The following is a 22,816-nucleotide window of genomic DNA, read 5'->3' as shown; positions in this document are numbered from 1 at the left end:
TTGGTTATAGATACACAGTTGTCTCAGCACCATTTGTTGAAAGACTGTTTTGTCCCATTAACATTGACATGGTAGGTTTGTCAAAAACCAGTTGACTGTATAGGTGAGGGTTTATTTCTGGGTTCCCACTTCTGTTCCACTAATGGTAATGTCCTTTGATGCACAAAATGTTTTTACTATTTTGAAGCACAATTTATCTTTTTTTTTTCTTCTGTTTCTCATGCTTTGGGGGTCATAATTAAGAATCCGTTGCTAAATCCAAACTCCTGAAGATCTATCCTTGTTTTTGTTCTAAGAGTTTTATTATTTTGGCTCTTCTATTTAGATTGTTGGTTCATTTTGAATTAATTTTGCATATGGTCTGAGGTAGGGATCCAACTTCATTCTTTTGGATATGGATTTCCATTTTTCCCCAGCACCAGTTGTTAAAGAGACTATTCTTCCCCCTTTTGATTGGACTTGGCACCTTTGTCAAGAATCAGTTGGCCATAGTTGTGTCCGTTTATTTCTGGATTCTCAATTCCATTCATTATATGCCTATGCATATAATGGTAACACATTGTTTTGTAGCTTTGTAGTAAGTTTTAAAATTGAGGGGTGTGAGTCCTCCAACTTTGTTGTTCTTTTTCAAGATTGTTTTGGCTTTTCAGAGCCCCTTGCATTCCCATATGGATTTGAGGATAGTGTTATGTCTTTAAGATCTTTCATGGGGCTATGTTATTGTCTATTCAGTCCATAATCCTCCAGGGTGGGCACCTGCCTTTGTTACCTCTCCATCCCAGATTTGACATGGATTGCCTCCAACTTCCCCACACCACAAATAATACCATTGTTAACATCCTTGTCCATGACCCCATGTGCACCTGTGTGAGAATCTCTTTGGGATATAGAACCACGAACCCCAATTTCTGACTTGTGGGGTACGTGTTTCCTGCCAGCTCTCCAGACTGATGTCCCAGACTGCACCTCGAGCCACAGAATTTCAGGGCATTCATATGCCCACTCCCCACCAACCTTCCTTATTATCTGGCTTCTAGTGTTTGCCAGTCTAATAGGTGTAAAGTGATAGCTGTTATTTTAATTTTCATTTCTCTGGTTACTAATGCATTAGAGAATCTTTTTATTTGCTTGTTAACATTCTGGATTTCTTCTTTTGTAAACTGCCTGTTTAGGCCCTTTGGTCATTATCTATTGAATTTACTGCCTTTTCCTTGTTGATTTGAATGTTTATTATATATTCTAATCCCTTGTTGATTTTATTTCTTCCGTGTTGGTTTTTGATATTGCAAATTTCTCTGGCCTTCTTTCTGTTCTTCAAACATGCCAAGCTTATGAGCCCTCAGGGCCTTTGTCTTTGTTGTCCTCTCTGCCTGTCACTCTCTTAGAGACTCACATGTGTCGTTCGACATTTAGCTCTCAGATGTCACCTCATCAGATACATCCTTCCCCCCAGACTCTCTCCATTACATTCCCTGGTTTTGCTGTCATCATGGCCATATCACATGTTCATTCATTGTTTACTTGCTTATTGTCTGTCTCAAATCAGTCTTAGTCACTGCTTAACCCCAGTCCCTAGAGCAGTTTCTGGCACAGAGCAGGTCCTTAATAAGTGTCTTTTGAATGAACGAATACATGCACCCCAGTCACGGAGTATCAAGTGAGGAAGAGACTGAAGGCATGGCTGAGCGATGTACTTCAAGAGGTGATAAGAAGTTAAGATTTATTGAATCTTTATTATGTACCAGGCACTGTGCCAAGCACTTGAGGTGGATTATCTTGTTACTCCTCCTAATAACCCTATGAGTTAGGTATTCTTATCCCACTTATGAGATGAGGAAACTGAGGTACAGAGATAAAGGTGCCCAAGGTCCCACAGCTAGAAAGTAGCCAAGAAGCCAAGACCCAGGTGATCTGCTCCAGAGCTGGGGTTCTTAACTCAACACCTACGGCCTCTCACGGTGAGGGGGAGGGGGAGGGGGGGAGAGGAGATGGGCGTGGCCAGGACGGAGCACCGTTATCAGACGAGTGTGGTCTTCCCAGCTGGCGGTGAGGGTGAGAAAGCTGCGGGGAGGGGAATGCTTTCCCCCAAGTCTCATACCACCGTTGTGAGGCTCAGGAAAGGTAAGTGATCAGACCGTGGAACACCAGCGGGCAAATCAAGCCCCCAAGCTTCCACAAGTCCGCTCACCCCAACCTTCTCTCGGCAGTGATCGCGTGGCACGCATCGGGCTGGGTGTGATCCTGAACCTGGCCAAGGAACGCGAGCCCGTGGAGCTGGCCCGGAGCGTGGCAGGCATCTTGGAGCACATGTTCAAGCACTCGGAGGAGACGTGCCAGCGCCTGGTGGCTGCCGGCGGCCTGGACGCGGTGCTGTACTGGTGCCGCCGCACCGACCCGGCGCTGCTGCGCCACTGCGCGCTGGCGCTGGCCAACTGCGCGCTGCACGGCGGCCAGGCGGCGCAGCGGCGCATGGTGGAGAAGCGAGCCGCCGAGTGGCTCTTCCCGCTCGCCTTCTCCAAGGAGGATGAGCTGCTACGGCTGCACGCCTGCCTCGCAGTGGCGGTTCTGGCAACCAACAAGGAGGTGGAACGCGAGGTGGAGCGTTCCGGCACGCTGGCGCTCGTCGAGCCGCTCGTGGCCTCGCTGGACCCCGGCCGCTTCGCCCGCTGTCTGGTGGACGCCAGCGACACAAGCCAGGGCCGCGGGCCCGACGACCTGCAGCGTCTTGTGCCGCTTCTCGACTCGTCGCGCTTGGAGGCTCAGTGCATCGGCGCCTTCTACCTCTGTGCCGAGGCTGCCATCAAGAGCCTGCAGGGCAAGACAAAGGTGGGCGTGGGTCTGGTGCCGAGTGGGGGGGAAGGTTAGCGGGCATCTGGGAAGGCTTCTCAGAGGACGTGACATTCAACTGGGACTTGAAGTACGCACGAGAGTTAGGTGAAGGCAAGGCCAGGGATGGGGGTGCCAGGCATTCAGGTTCGAAGGTAAGACCGGAGCTGAACTTGGTCTTTGGGGCAATAGGAAGTCATCAAGTGGTTATAAGCAGGGGATACTTGGGTTTCAAGAACTGGTTCCTGTGTGGAGATGGCATAGACCATGGTGTGCTTGGAGGCAAGAGGGCCAGGCTATGATGGGACAGTTGAGATGGTGGAGGCAGGGCTCAGGGCAAGACGGCAAAGGCAGAGAGAGGCACACAGTCAAGGTGGTTAAGGAATGGATTAGGACTTGGTGATTGGCTGGATGAAGAAGAGGGAAGGACTGAGGAAGCACGTTTGGGGGCCGCTGGCAAACTGGTATGGACGCAAAACACCCTGCTCATCCCTCCCGGCACAGGTGTTCAGCGACATTGGTGCCATCCAGAGCCTGAAACGCCTGGTCTCCTACTCCACCAACGGCACCACGTCGGCGCTGGCCAAGCGCGCGCTGCGCCTGGTGGGCGAGGAGGTGCCGCGACCCATCCTGCCCTGCGTGGCCAGCTGGAAGGAGGCCGAGGTGCAGACGTGGCTGCAGCAGATCGGCTTCTCCCAGTTCTGCGAGAGCTTCCGGGTAGAGCTGCGGGTTGGGGTGGGGGGCGCCTACCTGGAGGCAGAGCCTACCGCGGGCCCTGCCTGTGGTCTCTCGGTGCCCCGGGCTCCCTGGACACAGGCAACTGCGCCCCCACCCGGCCCCCACACCCAGGGCGGGGTCACTCGGCTCTGAAGAGAGTTCATTCCCCCTCCCCAGCTCCCTCCCCTTGCATCCGGTTTCGGGGTTCAGGGGCTGAGAATGGGAGCCCTTCCTTACACCTGCCCCCTCCTCCAGGAGCAGCAGGTGGATGGCGACCTGCTTCTGCGGCTCACGGAGGAGGAGCTCCAGACGGACCTCGGCATGAAGTCCCGCATCACCCGCAAGAGGTACCGAGCGTCCTGCCCGCCCCCCCCACCCCCGCCGCCAGGTCGAACTAAACACTCCCTCTGCCACTGGCCAGTCTCAAGCCAGGCCTCCGCGTCTCCTCCGTGCGTGCAGGTTCTTTAGGGAGCTCACGGAGCTCAAAACGTTCGCCAACTACGCTACGTGCGACCGCAGCAACCTGGCCGACTGGCTGGGCAGCCTCGACCCGCGCTTCCGCCAGTACACGTACGGCCTGGTCAGCTGCGGCCTGGACCGCTCCCTGCTGCACCGCGTGTCCGAGCAGCAGCTCCTGGAGGACTGCGGCATCCGCCTGGGTGTGCACCGCACCCGCATCATCGCAGCGGCCAGAGGTCAGCCCGCCCCCGTGGAACGCCAGCCCACCCCCAGTCCCAGCCCAAGAGGGTGGGCGGGGGAGGGGGAGTAGAGTTGAGGGGAGACAGCTGGTGGGGACAGCCTCGCTGGGGAGTTACTGATGTACTGGGGTGGGACGGGGTGGGTGGCAGGAGGAAGGGCAGCCCATGACAAGGGAGCAGTGTAGACACACATGGAGGAACGACAGTGCATGGAGGGTGCATCCACGGGGTGGGGGCGGGAAGATGGGCTTCTCCTATTAGCCAGCAGCTTACAAAGTGTGGGCTATGTACTTTCGGGAGGTCACAAGGGCAGGGTGGATTCTGGGGCTCTAGCAACCCCCCTTTTTTCCTGATAGATTAGTTAATATTTATTGATCAATTACTATATGTCAGCTACCATATTAAGTTTTAATGGATATTGGTGCATTAATCCATACAGGGGTGCTAATTTTTTCTAATCAAGTTTAAAAAAGATTTTAAAGAATAAGAAAGATATCATTTAACTTGAAAGTGTCCAGTTCAAAGAGTTTTGAAAAATGTATACTCCTGTGTAACCACTATCACAATCCATGGATAAAGAACATTTCTATCATAGGCATTAATTTTAAAGATGATTAAATTAAGATCTAAAGAATTTAAGTAAATTGCCCAAGGTGGTGAAAAGCCATCATATGACAAGTGGGATGTGAACCCACATCTTTCTGCTTCATAAACAGATGAATGTTGTTTGTGGGTGTTAAATCTGTATATTATAAGAAGATAGATTCTTTTCATGCATCTAATCATTCTACACCGACAAAGGACAAGGTACTATCCTTTGGCCTTTTCTTTTTCTTCAACCAAAGCAAGTTGGCTTTTGTCATTTTTATATTGAAGCTCCTAATAGAAATCCCAAGATTACATTTTTTGAAACGAGGGTCCTGGAGCTGAAATAGTTTACAGACCCTTCCCTAAGGAGGAACTGTACGTGGTACAGGTTCTAAGTGGCGGCAAGGACATGCTTAGATTTGGGTTCTAGAAAGATCCTCTGGTAGCTGTGGCAAAGGATTAGGCTGGGCAGGTATGAATTTGAGAGGCCAATGAGAAGGCTGGAGTTGGGGTCTGGACGTAGGGAGGGCCCCGGGGCTGGAGTCCAGGACACTTGTTAGGCTCTGAGGCTGAGGCTCTGAGGCTGAGGCTGAAAGTCAGCTCCCCAAGGCAGGGCTGTCTGTTTTGTTCACTGCTATATCCCAAGTACTAATAATAGTGGCTGGTACTCAGTAAATGCTAAATAAATATTTGCTGACTGAAGGAACGAGGGGCAGGAGTTAAGGCTGATACCCAGGTTTCTGGCCATGATGGGAAATGAATCAGGGAGTGAGGAGCAGACTTGGGGTGAGATTCAAGTGCCCATGGGTAGCTGGCTGGGCAGGGCTGGAGCCCTGGGGAGAGTGAGGAGCTGGGGGTGCATGCCAGTGTCCCTAAACTACAGTGCGTGCCTCCCCACAGGACTGACCAATGGTTAGCATCCTTCCTTCCCATAGGCCCCATCTCTCTCTTTTTTTTTTTAAGATTTATTTATTTATTTCTCTCCCCTCCCCCACCCCGGTTGTCTGTTCTCTGTGTCTATTTGCTGCATCTTCTTTGTCCGCTTCTGTTGTTGACAGCGGCACGGGAATCTGTGTCTCTTTTTGTTGTGTCATCTTGCTGTGTCAGCTCTCCGTGTGCGCGGCGCCATTCCTGGGCAGGCTGCACTTTCTTTCACGCTGGGAGGCTCTCCCCATGGGGTACACTCCCTGCGCATGGGGGACACCCCTACGTGGCAGGGCACTCAGCACTGCACATGGGCCAGCTGCACATGGGTCAAGGAGGCCCAGGGTCTGAACCACAGACCTCCCATGTGGTAGACGGATGCCCTAACCACTGGGCCAATTCCGCTTCCCGGCCCCATCTCTTCATCTCAATAACCCATTGGGAGCAAGTCCCACCCAAGGCACCAGCCAGCCTGCCTGGGTAGGGCCAAGAGGTCCGGATGGTGAGGGGACTAAGTACTCAAGGGATGATGTACCTCATGGGGAGTAGGGGGGAGGGGCCCTCATCGCCCTGTCTCTTGTCCACCTCAGAAATGCTACACTCCCCACTACCCTGCACCAGCTGCAAGCCCAGCGGGGATACCCCAGATGTCTTCATCAGCTACCGCCGGAACTCAGGCTCCCAGCTGGCCAGGTGAGGAGGGGCAGGCAGGCAGCCTGGGGTCTTGGAGCAAGGCCATGTGGTGACAGGGGACCTCTTTGTAGCCTCCTGAAGGTGCATCTGCAGTTGCATGGCTTCAGTGTCTTCATTGATGTGGAGAAGCTGGAAGCGGGCAAATTTGAGGACAAGCTCATCCAGAGTGTCATGGGTGCCCGCAACTTTGTGTTGGTGCTGTCAGCCGGGGCACTGGACAAGTGCATGCAGGACCATGACTGCAAGGACTGGGTGCACAAGGTAGGTGACAGCCTTGGCCTCTGTGGCCAGCATTGGCCTTCCCTTCTCGTCTGCATTCCCCAGCAAAAGCACCTCCCTGGCCAGCTGGAAGTCAGGAGCCACAGCTCTGACTTTAGCAAGCCAGTTAAGCTCTCTGAGCCTCAGTTTCCACATCTGCAAAAGGGTTATTGTGATGATCAGAAAGGGATGAAAATATTTTGAAAAATATGTTCTGTGAGTGACAGGCAGAGTGGAATAATTAAGAGCACAAAGCTGTGAGTCTGAATCTTGCCTCTGGCCTTAGACAAGTTACTTAACCCCAATAAGCTTTGTGTTTATTTATGGAAAGTGGAGATAATAATAGTGCTGAACCCCCTAGGATATTGTTATAAGGATTAAAAGAGCTAAAGTTTGTGATGTGCTTAGCAGAGTGCCTGGCATGATGCCTGTTCAATCATGGTAGCGATCCTTCATATTGATATCATTATTACAACTACTACCATGATAAAAATCACTGTTTTAGTTTCCCAGCTGCTAAAACAAATACTATACAATGTGTTGGCTTAACAAAAGGAATTTATTGGCTCACAGTTTCAGAGGCCAGAGGGCTTGCTTCCTCTTGGGCTTGGTATCTACTGGCTGGCTGGCAATCTTTGGGGTTCTTTGGCTTTTTTGTTACATGGCAGTGCACATGGCAGCATCTTTGCCTTTGTCTTCTGGGTTCCATTGATTTCCAGCTTCTGGCTGCTTCACATGGCTTCTCCTTCCATGTCCAATTTTCTTAGTTATAGGAACTTCAGCCATATGGGGTAACGGCCCACGCTCATTCAGTATGGGCACACCTAAACTAATAACATCTCCAAAGGTCCTATCTACAAATGGGTTCAAGGGATTGGCATGTGAACATGTGGGGGACATGATTCAATCCCCAGTAATCCCCACTGTATTTTCAGTGCCTGGCACGTAGTAGAAATGCATTGAATATCTGTGCAATGAATGGATGGATGGACCCATGTCACATCTGTAGGTTATTATTCATTGGTCAAACAGTAGGAATTGGAGCTTGGACTGAAGGACACAGTAATCAGCTGAGATGGGGCCTTTGTCCTCAAGCAGCCGGGGAGACAAGAATGTAGGCCAAATGACTGGATCATCTATAATTTGGCATAAATGTGAGGTAGACAAACTGGCTATAATAGTATGGAGAAGGGAGAGATCATTGGCAGCTGTAATAATCAGGGAAGACTTCATGGAAGAAGCATAACTTGAGAAGAGCCTTAAGAATTTAGGTAAGTGTAATAGAAGCCCCCCAGGCAGGGGGAACCCATTAGCAAAGGAGTAAAGGTAGGGATGAGAAAGAGGCCAAAATCTTACATGCATCATTGGTATTGCTTTCTCCATCTTATACAGAGGAAGAAGGCTCAGGGAAGTAGAATAATTTTCCGATAGCCGCACTAATGAAGTAGAAATCAGAAAAACTGGGCTTTGAATTCCATCCTTCTGACCCCAGAGCCCATGTGCTTTCTCAGGACCTATACCATGTTCTGTGGCACAGATATGATGGGGTGTGAGGGGAGGTGGGGGGTTAGGATTGGATTCAGTTCACATGAGAGATGACCGTCCATCACTCTTCCCAACTCCATGTTCAATGAGGTCATGTTTGTAGCTTGAAATCCACCATGGAGGGAGTCTTTACACCAAGGGAATTGGCAAACACTACAAATTAGGGATTCGATTTTTTGTTTGTTTGGTTGTTCTTTTCCCCTGGAGAGCTGGATGCTAAACATTTACCAGCACATCACTGGTTGGATAAGAACTACGGAACCAGGTTATAAAGTGTGCAAAGGCAGGGAGAAGACTTGTACTGAAAGCAGAGGGGCAGGTAGCTCATGAGAGGGGTGATGCCAGGGCAGGGGGTTTTAGGAGGAAGGCTTTGGCACTAGGGTGCAGTCTGATGGCAATTAGTAATGGGAAAGAGGGTCAAACCCCAGAGGTCATGCAGGAGGGGCTGTGTACTGGGCCTGTTTTGGGGAGGGCACCCTGGAGGAATGTGGCCTCTTGCCCAGAGCAGGAGGCAGACTGCCTTCTGATAGACAGGAATGTTGAGAAGCTCCACGAGAGCTCAGACCTCGCTTTGTTCACCACTGTCTCCTTGATGCCCAAAGCTGTGCTTGTTTAAAAAATGGCCCTTGAAGAAGTTTGTAGAATAATTGAATCAATGAGTACACAAATGAAGTTGAGGTGACTGGGAGAGGGTGAGCCATATCCACTAGGTTTACCAGGTGAGAAGTCCTGGCTCTAATCAAGTTTTTGTTCTTAACTAGCTAAGTGATCTTGAATAAGCCATTAGTCAAGATCTGCATCTGTGCACTGAGTGGTTTGGCTATCTTTGGTTCTGTGTAATTCTGGGTGAAACAAATGTCTAAAGGTTTCCTGACAAATTGCTGCAGGGTCAGAATTCGTCCAGAAGCTCAGCAGAGAGGCAGCAGGGCTTGGTCAAAACAGCCCTAGGGGAGCAGATGTAGCTCTCATGGTTGAGTGTCTGCTTCCCATGTACAAGGTCCTGGGTTCAACCCCTGGTGCTTCCTAAAAAACAAAACACGAAAAGTGGACATGGCTAAACTGATAGAGCATCCACCTACCATCTGGGAGAGTCCAGGGTTCGATACCCAGGGCCTCCTGACTCATGTGGTGAGCTGGCCCATGCACAGAGCTGCCGCATGCAAGGACTGCTGTGCCATGCCGGGGTGTCCCCCCCCTGAGGGGGTGCCCCACAGACAAGAGTGCGCCCTGCAAGGAGAGCCACCCCACGTGAAAAAAGCGCAGCCCACCCAGGAGTGGCGCCACACACATGGAGAACTGACACAGCAAGATGATGCAACAAAAAGAGACACAGTTTCTCAGTGCTGCTGAGGGTGCAAGCGGACACAGAACACACAGCGAGTGGACACAGAGAGCAGACAATAATGCAGGGTGCGGGGAGAAGGGGAGAGAAATGGAACAAATCTTTAAAACAAACCAACAAAACAAAACAAAACAACAACAGTTAGAGGCCCCTCCTGGACTGGCCATGTGAGTGACTCAGAAGCATAGGCCCTGCCCCTCTCTGGGCTTCCTTCTCCTTGCCCCCAAAATGGAGGCTCCCCATTTGGAAAGACTCCCCAGGGAGCCAGTCAGGGTCCAGGTCCTTTCCCCAGGAAAGCTTCTGCTCCACAGTGGTGCTGGACACCCATCGCTCTCCCAGCAGATGGGGAGGAGGAGGGTGGAGGCAGGTGGGTGGTAAGAGCCCTAGTTTTGGACCAGCCTCAAAGGCTCTATCAGGGAAACGGACTTTGGCCCAGTGGTTAGGGCGTCCGTCTACCACATGGGAGGTCCGCGGTTCAAACCCTGGGCCTCCTTGACCCGTGTGGAGCTGGCCATGTGCAGCGCTGATGCGCGCAAGGAGTGCCGTGCCACGCAAGGGTGTCCCCCGCGTGGGGGAGCCCCACGCGCAAGGAGTGCACCCGTGAGGAAAGCCGCCCAGCGTGAAAAGAAAGTGCAGCCTGCCCAGGAATGGTGCCGCCCACACTTCCCGTGCCACTGACAACAACAGAAGCGGACAAAGAAACAAGACACAGCAAATAGACACCAAGAACAGACAACCAGGGGAGGGGGGGAAATTAAATAATAAATAAATAAATTTAAAAAAAAAAAAAAGGCTCTATCATCCCTCCTCAGTTGTTTTCAGTGCTTAATTGCTTCTGGTTTTAAAATCCCTTCCCTGAAGCCACATTTAGTGGACGATCAATGTGGAAAACCACAAGTGTACTGCACTCAGGAAAAGTCCAGTCCTTGTGGTTCCCTCTTGGAAGGAGAAAATCAATAACAACAAAATCACCATTCAGTAAGCCCTTACTAGGGCACCCGTTAAGTAATATCCTTACAACAACCTGTGAAGTGGGTTTCATTATCCCCACTGTCCAGAGGAAGAAATAACACCTAGTATTTATCATATGCTGGGTGCTGCTCTATCCACCCTCCACCGAAGGTCACAGCTATTCCTCCCAACAATCCTACAAGGTAGGGGTTATCAGTTACCTGACGGAGCATTTGAGAGGCCATTGATTTTGCCTCAGGTCCCACAACCTGTGTCAGAGACGTGATGTGAACCCAATCTGATGATTCCAGGATGCAGCCCTTAAACTTACCTCCTACTCTATGTTGTCTCATTCATTATGCATCCTTTAAATGTTTGTCAAGGGCTGGCTATGGGCAGGGCTTTGTGAAAGGCGCTGGGGATATAAGGCGAGTACAAGACATGGTCCCTGCTCTTCTGTCTGGAGGGGAAGATGGGTATTAAGTAAGTTACCCATTAATTAATTAACCTCGCAGCTGTGCTGCAGGAATACACTGTGCTATGAAAGCCTATGATGGGGAACCTGCAGAGTGGGTGTAGCTCAATGGGTGAGCACCTGCTTGCCATGGACGAGGTCCCAGGTTCAACCCATGGTATCTCCTTAAAAAAAAGTGTGTGTGTGTGAGAGAGAGGAATCTACCCTGGTAGGGAAGTGAGGAAAGACTTCGCTGGGAAAGTGCTACTTGAGCTCAGTTTGGAAAAATGAGTATTAGCTAAGTGAAGAGGCAGGAAAGGGCTTTCTAGGTGGAGGAAACAGCACCCTGCAGGGCTAAGGGGCTTGACGGCAAGGGTGAGGGTGTGGCTGGGAGGCCAGCGCAGGGGCAGAAGAGCTTGAGAAGTGGGCTGTGGCCCACCACGCGGGGTCTTGCAGGCCAAATTAAGCAGTTTGGACTTTATTCTTGAAAAGTTCTAAGTAGGGGGTGACATGATCAGATTTGCATTTCGCACCAATTAACTAGGTGAACGGGGTAGTATGGAGAGCAGATTAAAGGGGCAAGAGTGGATGAGGGGAGACCTGCTGGGGGCTAAAGATAACGGGAGGTTAGAGCAGGGGGTGGAGGGTGGGGGTAAATCCACAAAAATAGGTGGATTTGAGAAACAAGCAAGTACAAGTGGCAGGGCTCATGATAGATTGCATGATAGATTGCAGAGATGAGGGAGAAGTTGAGGCATACAGCAGGACCAGTGTCCCATCTGCTGTGGCCAGTTAGGTGCTGGGAGGGCCAGGCAGGTGCTGGGAGCCCAAGGCCTCAGGGTCCCTGGAAGGGGACAGAGGTCTCTTCCTGCTCACCATCAGGCCCCTCTGTTCTTTCTCCAGGAAATCGTGACTGCCTTGAGCTGCAGCAAGAACATTGTGCCCGTCATCGATGGCTTCGAGTGGCCCGAGCCCCAGGCCCTGCCTGAGGACATGCAGGCGGTGCTCACCTTCAATGGCATCAAGTAAGCCACTGGGACCAGGGTCCCAATGACAGGGGTGTGGGTACAAATCGCCCTGTGAGGCGCTAGTGGGCAGAGCAAATACCCTCACCCTGCCCGCCAGCAGCTCCCTCTGCCGAGCCCTCTGACCCGTGCTGCCCCCTTGCCCGCAGGTGGTCACACGAGTACCAGGAGGCCACCATTGAGAAGATCATCCGCTTTCTGCAGGGCCGCTCCTCCCGGGACTCTTCTGCAGGCTCCGACACCAGTTTGGAGGGTGCTGTACCCATGGGCCCAAATTAAGCAGCCCCCGGTTCCTAAGTCCTGATGTAACCCCCCTCCCCCATTGCCACCATCCTTCCCACTGGAGCAGCAACTCGAGCAGGTCTCCTTGGGCTGAGACATCTGGGCTCTTCTCAGGAAGTGGCTCTCCTCTTACCCACCCTCATGGCCCACCTCCAACCGATCTTCTGTGGCTAGAAAGGAGAGGAAGCCAGGCACTGGGGGTGGCGAGGGTTACACTTCAACCAGCCCCCACCGCCACCACTTGAGCCTGCCAGCAGGGCTCTCTGTCCCAGGTGTAAGGAAGGTCTCTGCTCAGTTCTGGAGACACTGGAGATCGGGAGTTAGCTGCACACACGCCCCTCCCCTGGTGGCAGGCAGCCTCCGGCAGGCTGTAGGGCAGTGCCCAGCCCCTCTCCAGCCTGAGCACCATGGTGCAGAGCAAGGGTCTGGGCCCAGGAGCTGGCCAGGGACGAGGCTAGTGACGGTTCTCACTAAGGCTGTGCCTGGCCCCTGAGCTCACCAGTCTGCCGCCTCGTGGCCTTGCCTTGTAACCATCAGTCCTCTTCTGTCAGGGCCTGGCCCCAGACACTTCCTCCCAGCCCTCCTGAGCTGCAGCCTCCTTTGCCACAACCAGGGTGTGTCTATAGCTGTGGCCGGCTTTGCTGCAGTCACTGGTGCACAGAACCCCTGCTTGGGCCCAGGCCTGGGGAGGCCACTCCTCAAAGGGCAGCTAGCTCGCCCTACCCCATGCCTCCCACACAGCCTGGCCCAGCTGGCTCCCCCAGATCCTCACCCACTTATTTAGGGTGCAAGGCAGCCGCCGAGGCAGCAAGAGCAGCCAGAGTGGAACCTGCAGCTCTGCGGGAGGAGACAGGATCCTTAAGGGCTAGGGTTGTTACCCAGGGCAGTTTCTCCAACTTTAATGTGCATTTGAGTCACCTGGGGATCTTGTTAAAATGCAGGCGTGATTCAAGATCTAGGGCGGGACTGAGATTCTGCATTTCTCAGTTTCCCTGATGAGCCGGTGATGCTGATCAAGGGACCACACTTTGAGCAGCAAGGCCCAAAAGCATGAATCCCTCACAAATCCTTGCCATTTCCCGAACACCACGCCATGGTCCCTGTAGTATCACAACCCTATCTGGGTATCTAGTATGATTGTCCCCATTTTACAGATAACGAAACTGAGGTTCAGAAAGGTGGAAAGACTACTTTCCCAACTCCTCATTGGAGCCCCAGGAGTGGCACCCAGTCCACCACCTGGTGGAAGTGCCCTGTGAGACCCCCTTGAGCTGGTGCCCCAAAGAATCTGGCAGTGACGTGTGGGTTTAGGCAACAAAAGGCTGACCCAGGGGCCATAAAGAAATAACTGAGCAGGAATGACCCTCTGGCTCCCTTCCAATAAACCCAGGCTCAGCACTAGTGGGGTCAACTGGACCTCGCCCTGCCTCCTGAGGGCAGAAGGTTCAAACCTCAAGGCTGGCTCAGCTCCCACCTCCCCTGCCTCCCACCCCCAGGTGCTTGCCAGGCCACTTCTAGCCCCAAGCCACATCAGAAAGTCAAAGGCCTTGCTCCAGGCTTGGATTCCTTCTTCCCCTTTGCCTCCCTTCCTCTCCCTTCCCTGCCAGATACTGTCCACAGAATGGTCCTGGCCCAGAGCTCTTCGGTTCTGACTGTACTCGATTCCCAGCTGCCCCGCCACCTTCACACGAGGGCCCAGGCCAGTCCCAGGGCCAGATCCGAGACTCGCTGGTGAGCCAGGCAGCCTGGGTGTGGCCCTCGCAAAGCAGTCAATAATACAGTGTGATGGGCATCCTTGAGGGGAAGCTTTCTGCCTTCCTGTCCCCATTCGGCCCCACTCCCTCCCGGGGCCCCCACAGGCAGCACTCACGGAGGCTCCCTGGCCCCTTTTTGTTTGGCACACCCTCCACACTGCCACCAGCTGGCCATAGGGATGACCTCTGGCCGCCTCCTCTATCCCTCTGGGGAATCACAGCCCAGAGGCCGGCCGCAGCCAGGACAGTGAAGCAATGACCCTCCCCGCTGCCTGGCCAGTATGTTCAGGAATGACCACCTCCCCTGCCACGCTGCTCAGACTGCGGCCAGGGCAGGGACCTTGGCCTCATCTTCGACCTAGGCCTGGCCCCTCTGGGCAGGTCCTGAGACAGAGGGCTGAGAAGCGGCCTTTCCTACCAAGCCTGCCTGCCTGGGTCTCCAGGGTCTGGGTTTTCTGCTTGCCTGGGCTGCTGCCGAGTCAGCTAGGTCCTCACCCCACCTCGCCCCAGGAGCCAAGAACTGCTCAGGGACGCTCAGAGATCATTCTGTCCCATGGGCCAAAAGTCCAGTCACATTCACTCATCCTTCCCCCAGCTCCATGCAGGACAGTGAAAAAAGGCATCTCATTCGAGAATGTATAAACTGGAAGGGTCCTCAGGACCTCAGCTAATCCAGTTTCCTGAACTGGCCCAACCAGGAGCGATCCCTACGATCAGACAGCGTGGGGCACCACTGATCTGGCCCTTCCCAGAGGGCTGGCTCAAGGTCACACAGCTGGTCAGTGGCAGTGCCCAGAGAACCCAGGCCTGAGGCCAGCTCAGTGCCTTTCCCTGTTCTCCTTGCTGCCTCATGGGCCTCATGGTGGGACAGTGAGTAGAAAGTCTTCTCCTTGCTTAGGTCTCCCTGTGACAGTGGGGACAGTGAGGTAGGAGGCTGGAGACAGGGGCTCAGGTTGCAGAGGTCCCAGCTGACTCTGGTTTGCCCCAGGCCACCCCCTACTGTATCTACATGACTTCCAGCCAAGGAAGAACTGGCTGGCACTGAGGGCAGGGGAGGTGAGAGGGAATGAGGGTAGAAGTGGCAGCAGGGGGCCAAGTCCAGCTGGGCAACTCTGGATTGAAGAACCAAAACTAGCTGCTTTGGGTCTGCTTGGGGAGCTTATGGCCCTCATCAAAGCCAGTGCCTTAATATTAAATCAGATTCTGCCTTTCACCTTCAGATCTAGACCTTCCTAACTCCCTAGAAATGGGCCCTTCGTTCCCTGTGGGCCGCCGGGGCCCCTGGATCATATGGGAAATCAGCCCCATCTCCCAGGTCCCTGTTGACTGTTGGACTTGTGGGGGGTGTTCTCATCACAGGACTGCTGAAATGCCCAGCGACAGAGCTGGTGGAGGCCTGGGTGGTAGCAAAACTGCTTCTGCTTGGACAGACTAGAAAGGCCAGTATAGCTGCCTTCAGGGAGTGGCTCTGACGGCTCCTCTGCAAACAGGAGCCAGGGCTCTGCCCCAGGGCTCTCCCACTGGCCCGAGGCAAGCCTGGCAGCCTTCATCTCCCTGCAGCTCAGAAGAAAAGGCGATAAGAGGAGGCCTGGGCTGGCCAAGCCCAGGACCAATCCTGGCTCTGGGCAGTTCAGGGGCTCCTGCCCAGTCCAGCAGCTGTTCTGAGGTGGGACAAAAGAAGTGGGAAAACAGAGGCCCCCAAGGCCCGATGCCTTGGGGACCAGAAGTTTCACTTCCATGTGATTGTAAGGATTTATTATGGTGATTGGCACTGTTGGGCTCAGGGGCAGGCAGGTCATGGCCAAGGACTGAGTCCCCACCATGCACACAGCAGCACACTCTCTCTAGAGGGCACTAAGCCCTTCCCGCTAACCTCCCCTCCCCCGAAACTTTCACTATCTGACATCATTATTTATCATCAAAGAAGACACACAGCTGGTACACGTCATGAACCGAACGGCACGGGCTGTGCATTTTGCCTGGACTACAGATGTCAGCCCTCATGCTTCTCCTGGTTCCTGAGATGTCATCTCTCAGGACCTCTCTTCTCTTTTCCCTGGAGGGTTCTGACAGATGTATAAAGGGTTAACAGTACCGTCACAATGCTCCCCCACCACCTGCCCGGTGTGGGCCTGTCTGGGTTGAGTCCATATCCTAGTCATTGGTTGGCACGGGTGTTGGTTGTGGGATGCGGCAGGTGCCTCGGTGGAGCTTGACCACCTTCTTCAACAGGTGCACAGCCCTGAGGGGAGCTGCAGTGCTGCTGTGAGCTGATTAGAGATCATTCCTCTCCTCTTGCCCCTGTCTCCTGGTCCAGCCAGATCAGGGGCTCTGGGGAAACTGCTGGAACTCAAGGTGAGGATGAGTCATTTCCAGCATCCTGTGAGAGACCAGAGAGAGCTCAGATATGACACGGGGGAGCCTCAGCTCCCATCTAGGGAACTCACACAGCTTTTCCTTGGGTGGGCTGGTCCAGGTATTCCCTTCCTATAGCCCCTCCCCAAGCTGAGGAGTGGAGGGCAATGCCCCAGGACAGAAGTCTCTGGAAAACGGCTCTTACAGCTATAGGGAAGGAAGTCAGTGGGCCAGGCCAGCCTGTGGCTCAGGCACAACAAGCCAAGGAAGCTCTCTGGGGTTCCCTTTAGCATATTTTGGCTGCCAGAGTTCCTTCTACAAAATGAGAATGGAGGGGGGTGAGGGGAACTGAGGGACAGAACACAGTTTTGACAAGAAGCAACATTGTTAGCCTTACCGGTCCCCTCGCCACCCCTCCATGGTTCTCAGGAGGCTAGGCAGCCATCTGCATGGGACAGTCAGCCGGGACTGAGACACCCAAAGCAGAAGGGGTCCCATGAGTGAGGCTGTTATTTCTGATTTTTTTTTTTAAGATTTCTTTCTCTCCCCTGTCCCCTCTCCCCACCCCAGTTGTCTGCTCTCTGTGTCCATTCGCTGTGTGTTCTTCTGTGACTGCTTCTGTCCTTATCAGTGGCACCGGGAATCTGTGTTTCTTTTTGTTGCGTCATCTTGCTACGTCAGCTCTCCATGTGTGTGGCACCATTCTTGGGCAGGCTGCACTTTCTTTCGCACTGGGCAGCTCTCCTTACAGGGTGCACTCCTTGCGTGTGGGGCTCCCCTATATGGGGGATGCCCCTGCATGGCAGGGCACTCCTTGCATGCATCAGCACTGCGATGGGCCAGCTCCACACGGGTCAAGGAGGTCCGCGGTTCGAACCCCGGGCCTCCCATGTGGTAGGCGGAAGCCCTAACCACTGGGCCAAGTCCGCTTCCCTGCTATTTCTGATTGGGAGGAAGAAGAAGGAAAAACCTCATAACGGGCCCTGTTATGAGAATGGGTTCAGAGCCAATTACCCAATCAGAATGGCTGGGATGACGAGGAGGCCAGCTCCCAGGAGGAAGGGGAACCCCTTCATGAAGTTCAGGGTGGCCGGGTACAGCGAGTTGAAGATGCCGGTGGCTGAGAGCATGGCTAGGTTGTTCACACAGGCCACAGCTGAAAAGAGAGCACCTGTGAAGAAAAAGATACCATGCTCTGGAATCAAATCCTGGTGCCACTACCTGACAGCTGTGTGACCTGGGGCAAGTCACTTAACCTCTCCAAGTCTCACGGCCCTCACCTGTAAATCCTACTGCATCAAGTATCACAATACGGAGTAAATGGGGTCATGCATGGAAAGCACCTGGCACACAGGGTGCACTAAGTAAATGGTTGCTCTTATATCAACATTAAAATTTCATGTGTTAATAAACTCGTGTTGCTTTAAAAAACAAAAAAAAAGTACATGTGATTAGGAAGCTTATTGAAGAAGGTTCTTTTGAGGCTTTAGCCCCTATAGCTACTACCAGAACACTGTACTAATCCTTCCCACTCCTTCCCCTCAGATTCTTATAGTAGTAGGACTCTTACAAGGCCATCTGGTTTAAAATCCCAATCAATGCAATTCCATCACACTCTCAACAGTTCCACCTCAGACACAAAGGATTGTTTGAAAAATATTTTCCAGGCCTGGCTCCAACCTACAGCTTGGTTGACACATGCCTTGCTAGCTTATGTGATTGCAAAGAATGGGCCAGTGTAGCATCCCTCAAAAGAACAGCAGCCAGGACTGGGAGGAGAGGCATGCAGCAATTTAAAAACTACTGGGGATGAAATAAATGATATGGATTGTTTTTTAAAAGTACATATGATATCTTCTAATGAAAGCCTACTAGAAATGGTTTTTGGTTTATCCTCTGAAATTATCTCCTGTTTGGGACTGAATGCTGGTTTGATTCCCAGTTCTGACACCCATTAGCTGTGTGACCACTGAATAAGTTGCTCTCCTCTCTGAGTTTCCATCCCCTGCCCCTGTTGTTAAATAGGGAAATCTCCTACCTCACGGGAATGTCAAGTTTACATGTAAAGCACCTATTGCAGGGCCTGGCCCCTTGGACACAGCCAGCTGGGTAAGAGCTATTCTTTCCTCCTGTTCCCCTTGGCATCTCTGGGTACAATGAAGGTGCAGGAAAAACAGCTTACTGAGTGAATGAATGAAGTCACATGGGTTCTGGGGACAATCGAGCCCATGGTGGGCTCTGAATGGCACAAGGGTCTCTGTCATCATTAGATTCTTCTTTTAGGGTATCTGGGGAAAAGTGGAAGAGCGAGATGTTTCCTGACTGGAATTTAAAGAAGCTTCAGACACTGTCCTTTATAAAATAGACCTGGGTTTACATCCTTTGTAAAACTTATTAAATGACCTTGGGCAAGCTGGTTTAACCAATGGGCCTCTGTTTCTTTATCTGTCAACTGGGGACAATTAAACCTACTTCACAAGGCTTGTACACTCTGACCTACTAGAAGCAGGGAACCCTGGCAATGTCATATCCATTTCACAGATGGAAAAGCTGAGATCTAGAGAGTAAATGCTTTGTTCTGGTTACCCAGAAAGAACACAACTATGCTCTGCTGATTGCAAATCCCAATTCTGTGGTCTGAAATCCAAGGGAACCTGTTCCTCTGCCAGCCCCAGACAATTCAACAGACTGTGTTTGTCTTGGCCACTTCTCCAGGATGGGAGGGAGGAAGGGCAGTGGACTGCAGCCCGTGGCTGCCCATCTGCCCAGCTCAGGCAGCATCAGGCATGAGGAACCAGGTGCAGGTTGATTCTGACACTCACCCTGCTCTGACTTGCTCACCAGTTTGGAGAGCTTGGACCGGATGACAGGTGTGATGGCTAACGACAGGAACAGGAGCCCATACCCTGTGAAGAAATAAGCAACCATCAGGAAAATGGGGTCAGGGAGAGGGTCAAGGGTAGGGAGACAATGGCCAAGGAGGAATGGAGATGGCTACTCTCAAGGCTGGCCCATGTGCGACTCCTTTCATGAATGAATGCTGATTTCCCACCAATTGCCGCCTTGTCAGAACACCTCCTGAGGTCACAGCGTGCACACCCACCCCACTGAGCACTTGGTAGGGAGATGACAGGGCACTGAAAACAAGCAGGGCATGTTTGGAGTCGGCCCTGAGTTCAAATCCTAACACTGTTGTTTACTGTGTGTGTCCTTGGATACTTACCCTTGCTGAGCCTGACTCCTTATTATAAAAGGAGGAAAACAAGGCCTTTAACACAGGACGGTTCTGAGGGTAAGTAGGCTGGAGAATGGCCACCCCAAGATATCAGGTCTAATGCCTGGAACCTGTAAATGTTACCTTTTTTGAAAAATGGGTCTTTACAAGTGTTAAGAGACTTGAGATGGGGAGATTGCCCTGAATTATCAGGGTGGGCCCTAAACGCAATCACATGTAACCTTCTAAGAGGGATGCCAAGGTAAATGTGGCAGACAACAGAGAAGGCAAACAGAAGAGGCAGCGGCATCGTGACCATAGACGCAGAGATTGGAGTGATGCGGCCACAGACAAGGAATGCTGGAAGTCACCAGAAGCCGAAGGAGGCAAGGAACAGATCCTCCCCTTGAGTCCCCAGAGGGAGCATGGCCCTGCCAACGACTTGATTTCAGTCCAGTGATACTGATTTTGGACTGCCAGCCTCTAGAACTGTGAGAGAATAAATTTTTGTTGTTTTAAGCTACCAGGTTGGTGGTACTTTGTTACAGCAGCCACAGGAAGCTCATGCAGGAAGCAATGAGGTAACATAATGAAGGGCATGGCATAGGAAGCACACTGTGGGCATGTTTTCCCTTTGCACTTATCACTAGTCTTAACCTGTTTTCTTCATAACCATTTCTCTCCCTTGTGTGGCTGCTGCCTTCTCAATAAAGTTCCTAGGGAACAAGAACTTCATCTCCTCCAAGAAGGATATAAAATGGGGCACTCCAGAGCCCTGAGGGGCAGGTGTCAGGCTGCCCAAATCCCTGAGACTCTACTGGGACTCCCCAGAACAACTGTCTTCATCATCTCAGCAAGTCCCCATGGCGTTTAGCCCAGCATCCAGGACAAGGCAGATGCTGGGCAGGAGTGAAAAGGCACCTGGTCTCCTGCTTCATATTCCAGGTAAGCAGCTGAGATAAGAAACGTGCCTGTGATTATCGAATGGCTGACTTGCACACAATACATTTTAGGGCTACATCAATTAAATCTGTCCCTTTAAAAAAGCTGACTTCCCCATTCCCTGGCCAGTCCCTCCTGACTAGAAGAACTGAAACCAGCAGAAATTTCACAGTTGTTTTGTCTTTCAAAACCCAGAGAAGCTGACCAATGATATCTGAGGTCCAGTGACGCTTATCAGAGAAGTGAATATTAAGGCATTAAAGGCATGGACTTTGTTTAAGAACACCGTGAATAGGCTGTGAGAGGCCAAGGGCTACAACAATTAGTGTTATGAGCCATACTGTTTCTTTTGCTCTATATTACTAGCTGTATTTATGTTTGATAATGTGGATTAATTACTTTGGCTAGTTAGAGTCTGACTTCAGTATAACAAAGATGGCATTTTTCTGGGGTTTCTTAGCTGTTCTCCAGGGCAGGTTGTGGGCAACACTGTATTTCCAAGCGCCTAGGCATGAACCACATAGAGTGCCTGGGCCCCAACTTGCACCTCAGTGTCTCTGGGACAAGCTGTACCAGATCCCACACATTTTACCTGTGAACATGAGGGCTGTGATGGTAGCCAATCCAAAGACCACCATACCCAGGATGTTTAAGGCCAGGCCGATCTCAGCCACCCAGGTATCAGCCAGGCAGTGCTGGAGCAGCCACAGGCACAGCAGGCTGGTGAGGTATGGGAGGTACTGAGCTGTAGAACCGTAGCCAATTAGCTTGGAGTCCCAGCAGAGGGGTGCACTCAGCTCATAGACAGTCAGGATATCCTGCGCCCCGAAGTGCACAGTGATTACCACGAAGAGAGCCAATGAGTACAGAGCTAAATGCTTCCTGGACTTCTCCAGGCTCGGAGCCACGTAGAGCTGGACAATGGAGCGATGGTGACGGAGTGTAAAGAGCCGGGCGCACACTGGCTCCTTCACCGTCTCACCAAAGCAGAACGCTGCATAGAGAACCACGACAATCAGCAAGGCCAGGGCCAGCCAGAAAGGGTTAGCATAACCCTGGGCCCGGAGCCAGTGGCCCCCAATGAGGCTGGCCAACATCCCTGCCACCCCGATGCACGCTTCCAGCAGGGCCATTCGGAAGGTGCGGCTGCGGTCTGAGCTGACATCTGCCACGGAGGCGAAGCCAGCAGCCAGAAGCCCGCCGAAGTCGCCGAGGAAGGCACAAAGGATACGGCCCAGCACAAAGTAGCCGACGGGAAGCTGCAGCTGCACCACAAAGACGTTCAACAGGGCCTGGAGCAGCAGGCCGAATGAGGCCAGCACCAACAGCGGGCGGCGACCCACGCAGTCACTCCAGGCCCCCAGCAGCGTGGCTGAGAAGAGCCCCACCAGGAGGCCGCCCAAGTTCATGTAGAGGGTCCAGTGGGAGGTGAGGGTCTCCACTTTCTGTGGGGGCATAAGTCTTACTAGAGTGCTGTTCTGCCCTCTGGGTTGCCCAACCCCCATCACATCTCGACACTGGGCGTTATGGGGATGAGGCTTTTCTTTGGAGCCATAAAAGCCATAAATATCTTAGTACAATTCTCTCAAAACCTGGCATTGGAGGGGAGGTATGGGAAACGGCCCAAGAGCCAACTCCTCAGCTTTACCCCCTTCAAGGCCACGCTTTATCTCGCATCCCCCCACATCGCGGTTCTCTTGTCACGCCCCAACTTTGCTCCGGCCCGCCCACCACCCAGCACCCACGTTTCTCGCCATCTGCCCCCCAAATTTCTACACCGGCCCGGGGCCCTCAGCTGCCCTGCATCCTCCAGCCCAGGCCCGGGCTCCGTCTCGCCGCTGTTACCTGCATGAGGGGGTTGGCGCTCTGGTTGTGGCAGTTCCCCCGATCGCGGGTGCCATTGTAGCCGAGATCGGCACTGAAGCGGTGCCACAGGTACTGCGTAGTGAGCGGGCCCTGCAGGACCAAAGAGAAGTTAACAAGGAAGAGCAGCGGCTCCACCGGGCCGCGGAACAGCACCGCCGGGGCGCGGCGTGCGCCGGCCTCGCCAGGGGCACCCGCGCGCCCCTCCATGCGCACGCGCGCCGGTGATGGCGCTCGGCGGGCTGCGGGACTTGCGCGCGTCTCACTCTCCCCCGACCTGCGGTGCGAGACCCAGGCCGGCAGAGTCTGCGCCTGCGCCCGGCGTCCCTCTTTACTTGTTGGGCAGGGCGGGGCCAGGGGCCTCGCAGTCCCTCTCTCTCTCGCC

The 22,816-nt window shown here is 52.8% G+C and overlaps 2 protein-coding genes across 4 annotated transcripts in view; one reads left to right on the top strand and one right to left on the bottom strand.

Moving 5' to 3' along the window:
• SARM1 (sterile alpha and TIR motif containing 1) overlaps positions 1 to 17,824 on the top strand; it is a 26,423-nt gene extending 8,599 nt beyond the window's left edge. The window contains exons 2-9 of the mRNA XM_058283806.2: positions 2,208 to 2,826; positions 3,331 to 3,543; positions 3,799 to 3,890; positions 4,003 to 4,238; positions 6,344 to 6,446; positions 6,518 to 6,707; positions 11,900 to 12,021; positions 12,171 to 17,824. Of these exons, the coding sequence (XP_058139789.1) occupies positions 2,208 to 2,826; positions 3,331 to 3,543; positions 3,799 to 3,890; positions 4,003 to 4,238; positions 6,344 to 6,446; positions 6,518 to 6,707; positions 11,900 to 12,021; positions 12,171 to 12,300 (1,705 nt within the window). The 3' untranslated portion in view covers positions 12,301 to 17,824. The remainder of the gene's footprint in view (positions 1 to 2,207; positions 2,827 to 3,330; positions 3,544 to 3,798; positions 3,891 to 4,002; positions 4,239 to 6,343; positions 6,447 to 6,517; positions 6,708 to 11,899; positions 12,022 to 12,170) is intronic.
• On the bottom strand, positions 15,796 to 22,816 carry SLC46A1 (solute carrier family 46 member 1). 3 transcript variants are annotated; one of them, XR_011646822.1, is made up of 6 exons: positions 22,414 to 22,695; positions 21,161 to 22,013; positions 19,235 to 19,318; positions 18,595 to 18,700; positions 17,427 to 17,583; positions 15,796 to 16,437 (listed from the first exon to the last, which is right to left on the bottom strand). XR_011646822.1 is itself a non-coding variant. In XM_071210473.1 (6 exons), exons 2-6 carry the CDS (start codon positions 22,417 to 22,419, stop codon positions 16,380 to 16,382), a joined length of 1,158 nt encoding a protein of 385 aa, XP_071066574.1. In that variant the 5' UTR covers positions 22,420 to 22,524; positions 22,709 to 22,816; the 3' UTR covers positions 15,796 to 16,379. The 3 variants fall into 3 exon arrangements, 2 of the variants coding, with proteins under 2 accessions (XP_071066574.1, XP_004450011.1); XM_071210473.1 differs by lacking the exon at positions 18,595 to 18,700 and adding an exon at positions 22,709 to 22,816 and having other exon boundaries at positions 22,414 to 22,524; XM_004449954.5 differs by lacking the exon at positions 18,595 to 18,700 and having other exon boundaries at positions 22,414 to 22,688.

The sequence above is a fragment of the Dasypus novemcinctus genome, chromosome 21 (genome assembly GCF_030445035.2).
Source record: "Dasypus novemcinctus isolate mDasNov1 chromosome 21, mDasNov1.1.hap2, whole genome shotgun sequence".
NCBI classification, from domain to species: domain Eukaryota; kingdom Metazoa; phylum Chordata; class Mammalia; order Cingulata; family Dasypodidae; genus Dasypus; species Dasypus novemcinctus.
The sequence above is the reverse complement of the archived record's forward strand: the minus strand, read 5'-3'. Positions and strand labels throughout refer to the sequence as shown.

Excerpts from the sequence above, each read along its gene's own strand:
- SLC46A1 (XM_004449954.5), bottom strand. The coding sequence starts at position 22,641 with ATGGAGGGGCGCGCGGGTGCCCCTGGCGAGGCCGGCGCACGCCGCGCC. Across the intron at positions 17,584-19,234 it reads GGTGAGCAAGTCAGAGCAGG|GTGCTCTCTTTTCAGCTGTG; the intron begins GTGAGTGTCAGA and ends TTTTCTTCACAG. Across the intron at positions 16,438-17,426 it reads ATCCCAGCCATTCTGATTGG|GATGCTGGAAATGACTCATC; the intron begins GTAATTGGCTCT and ends GGTCTCTCACAG.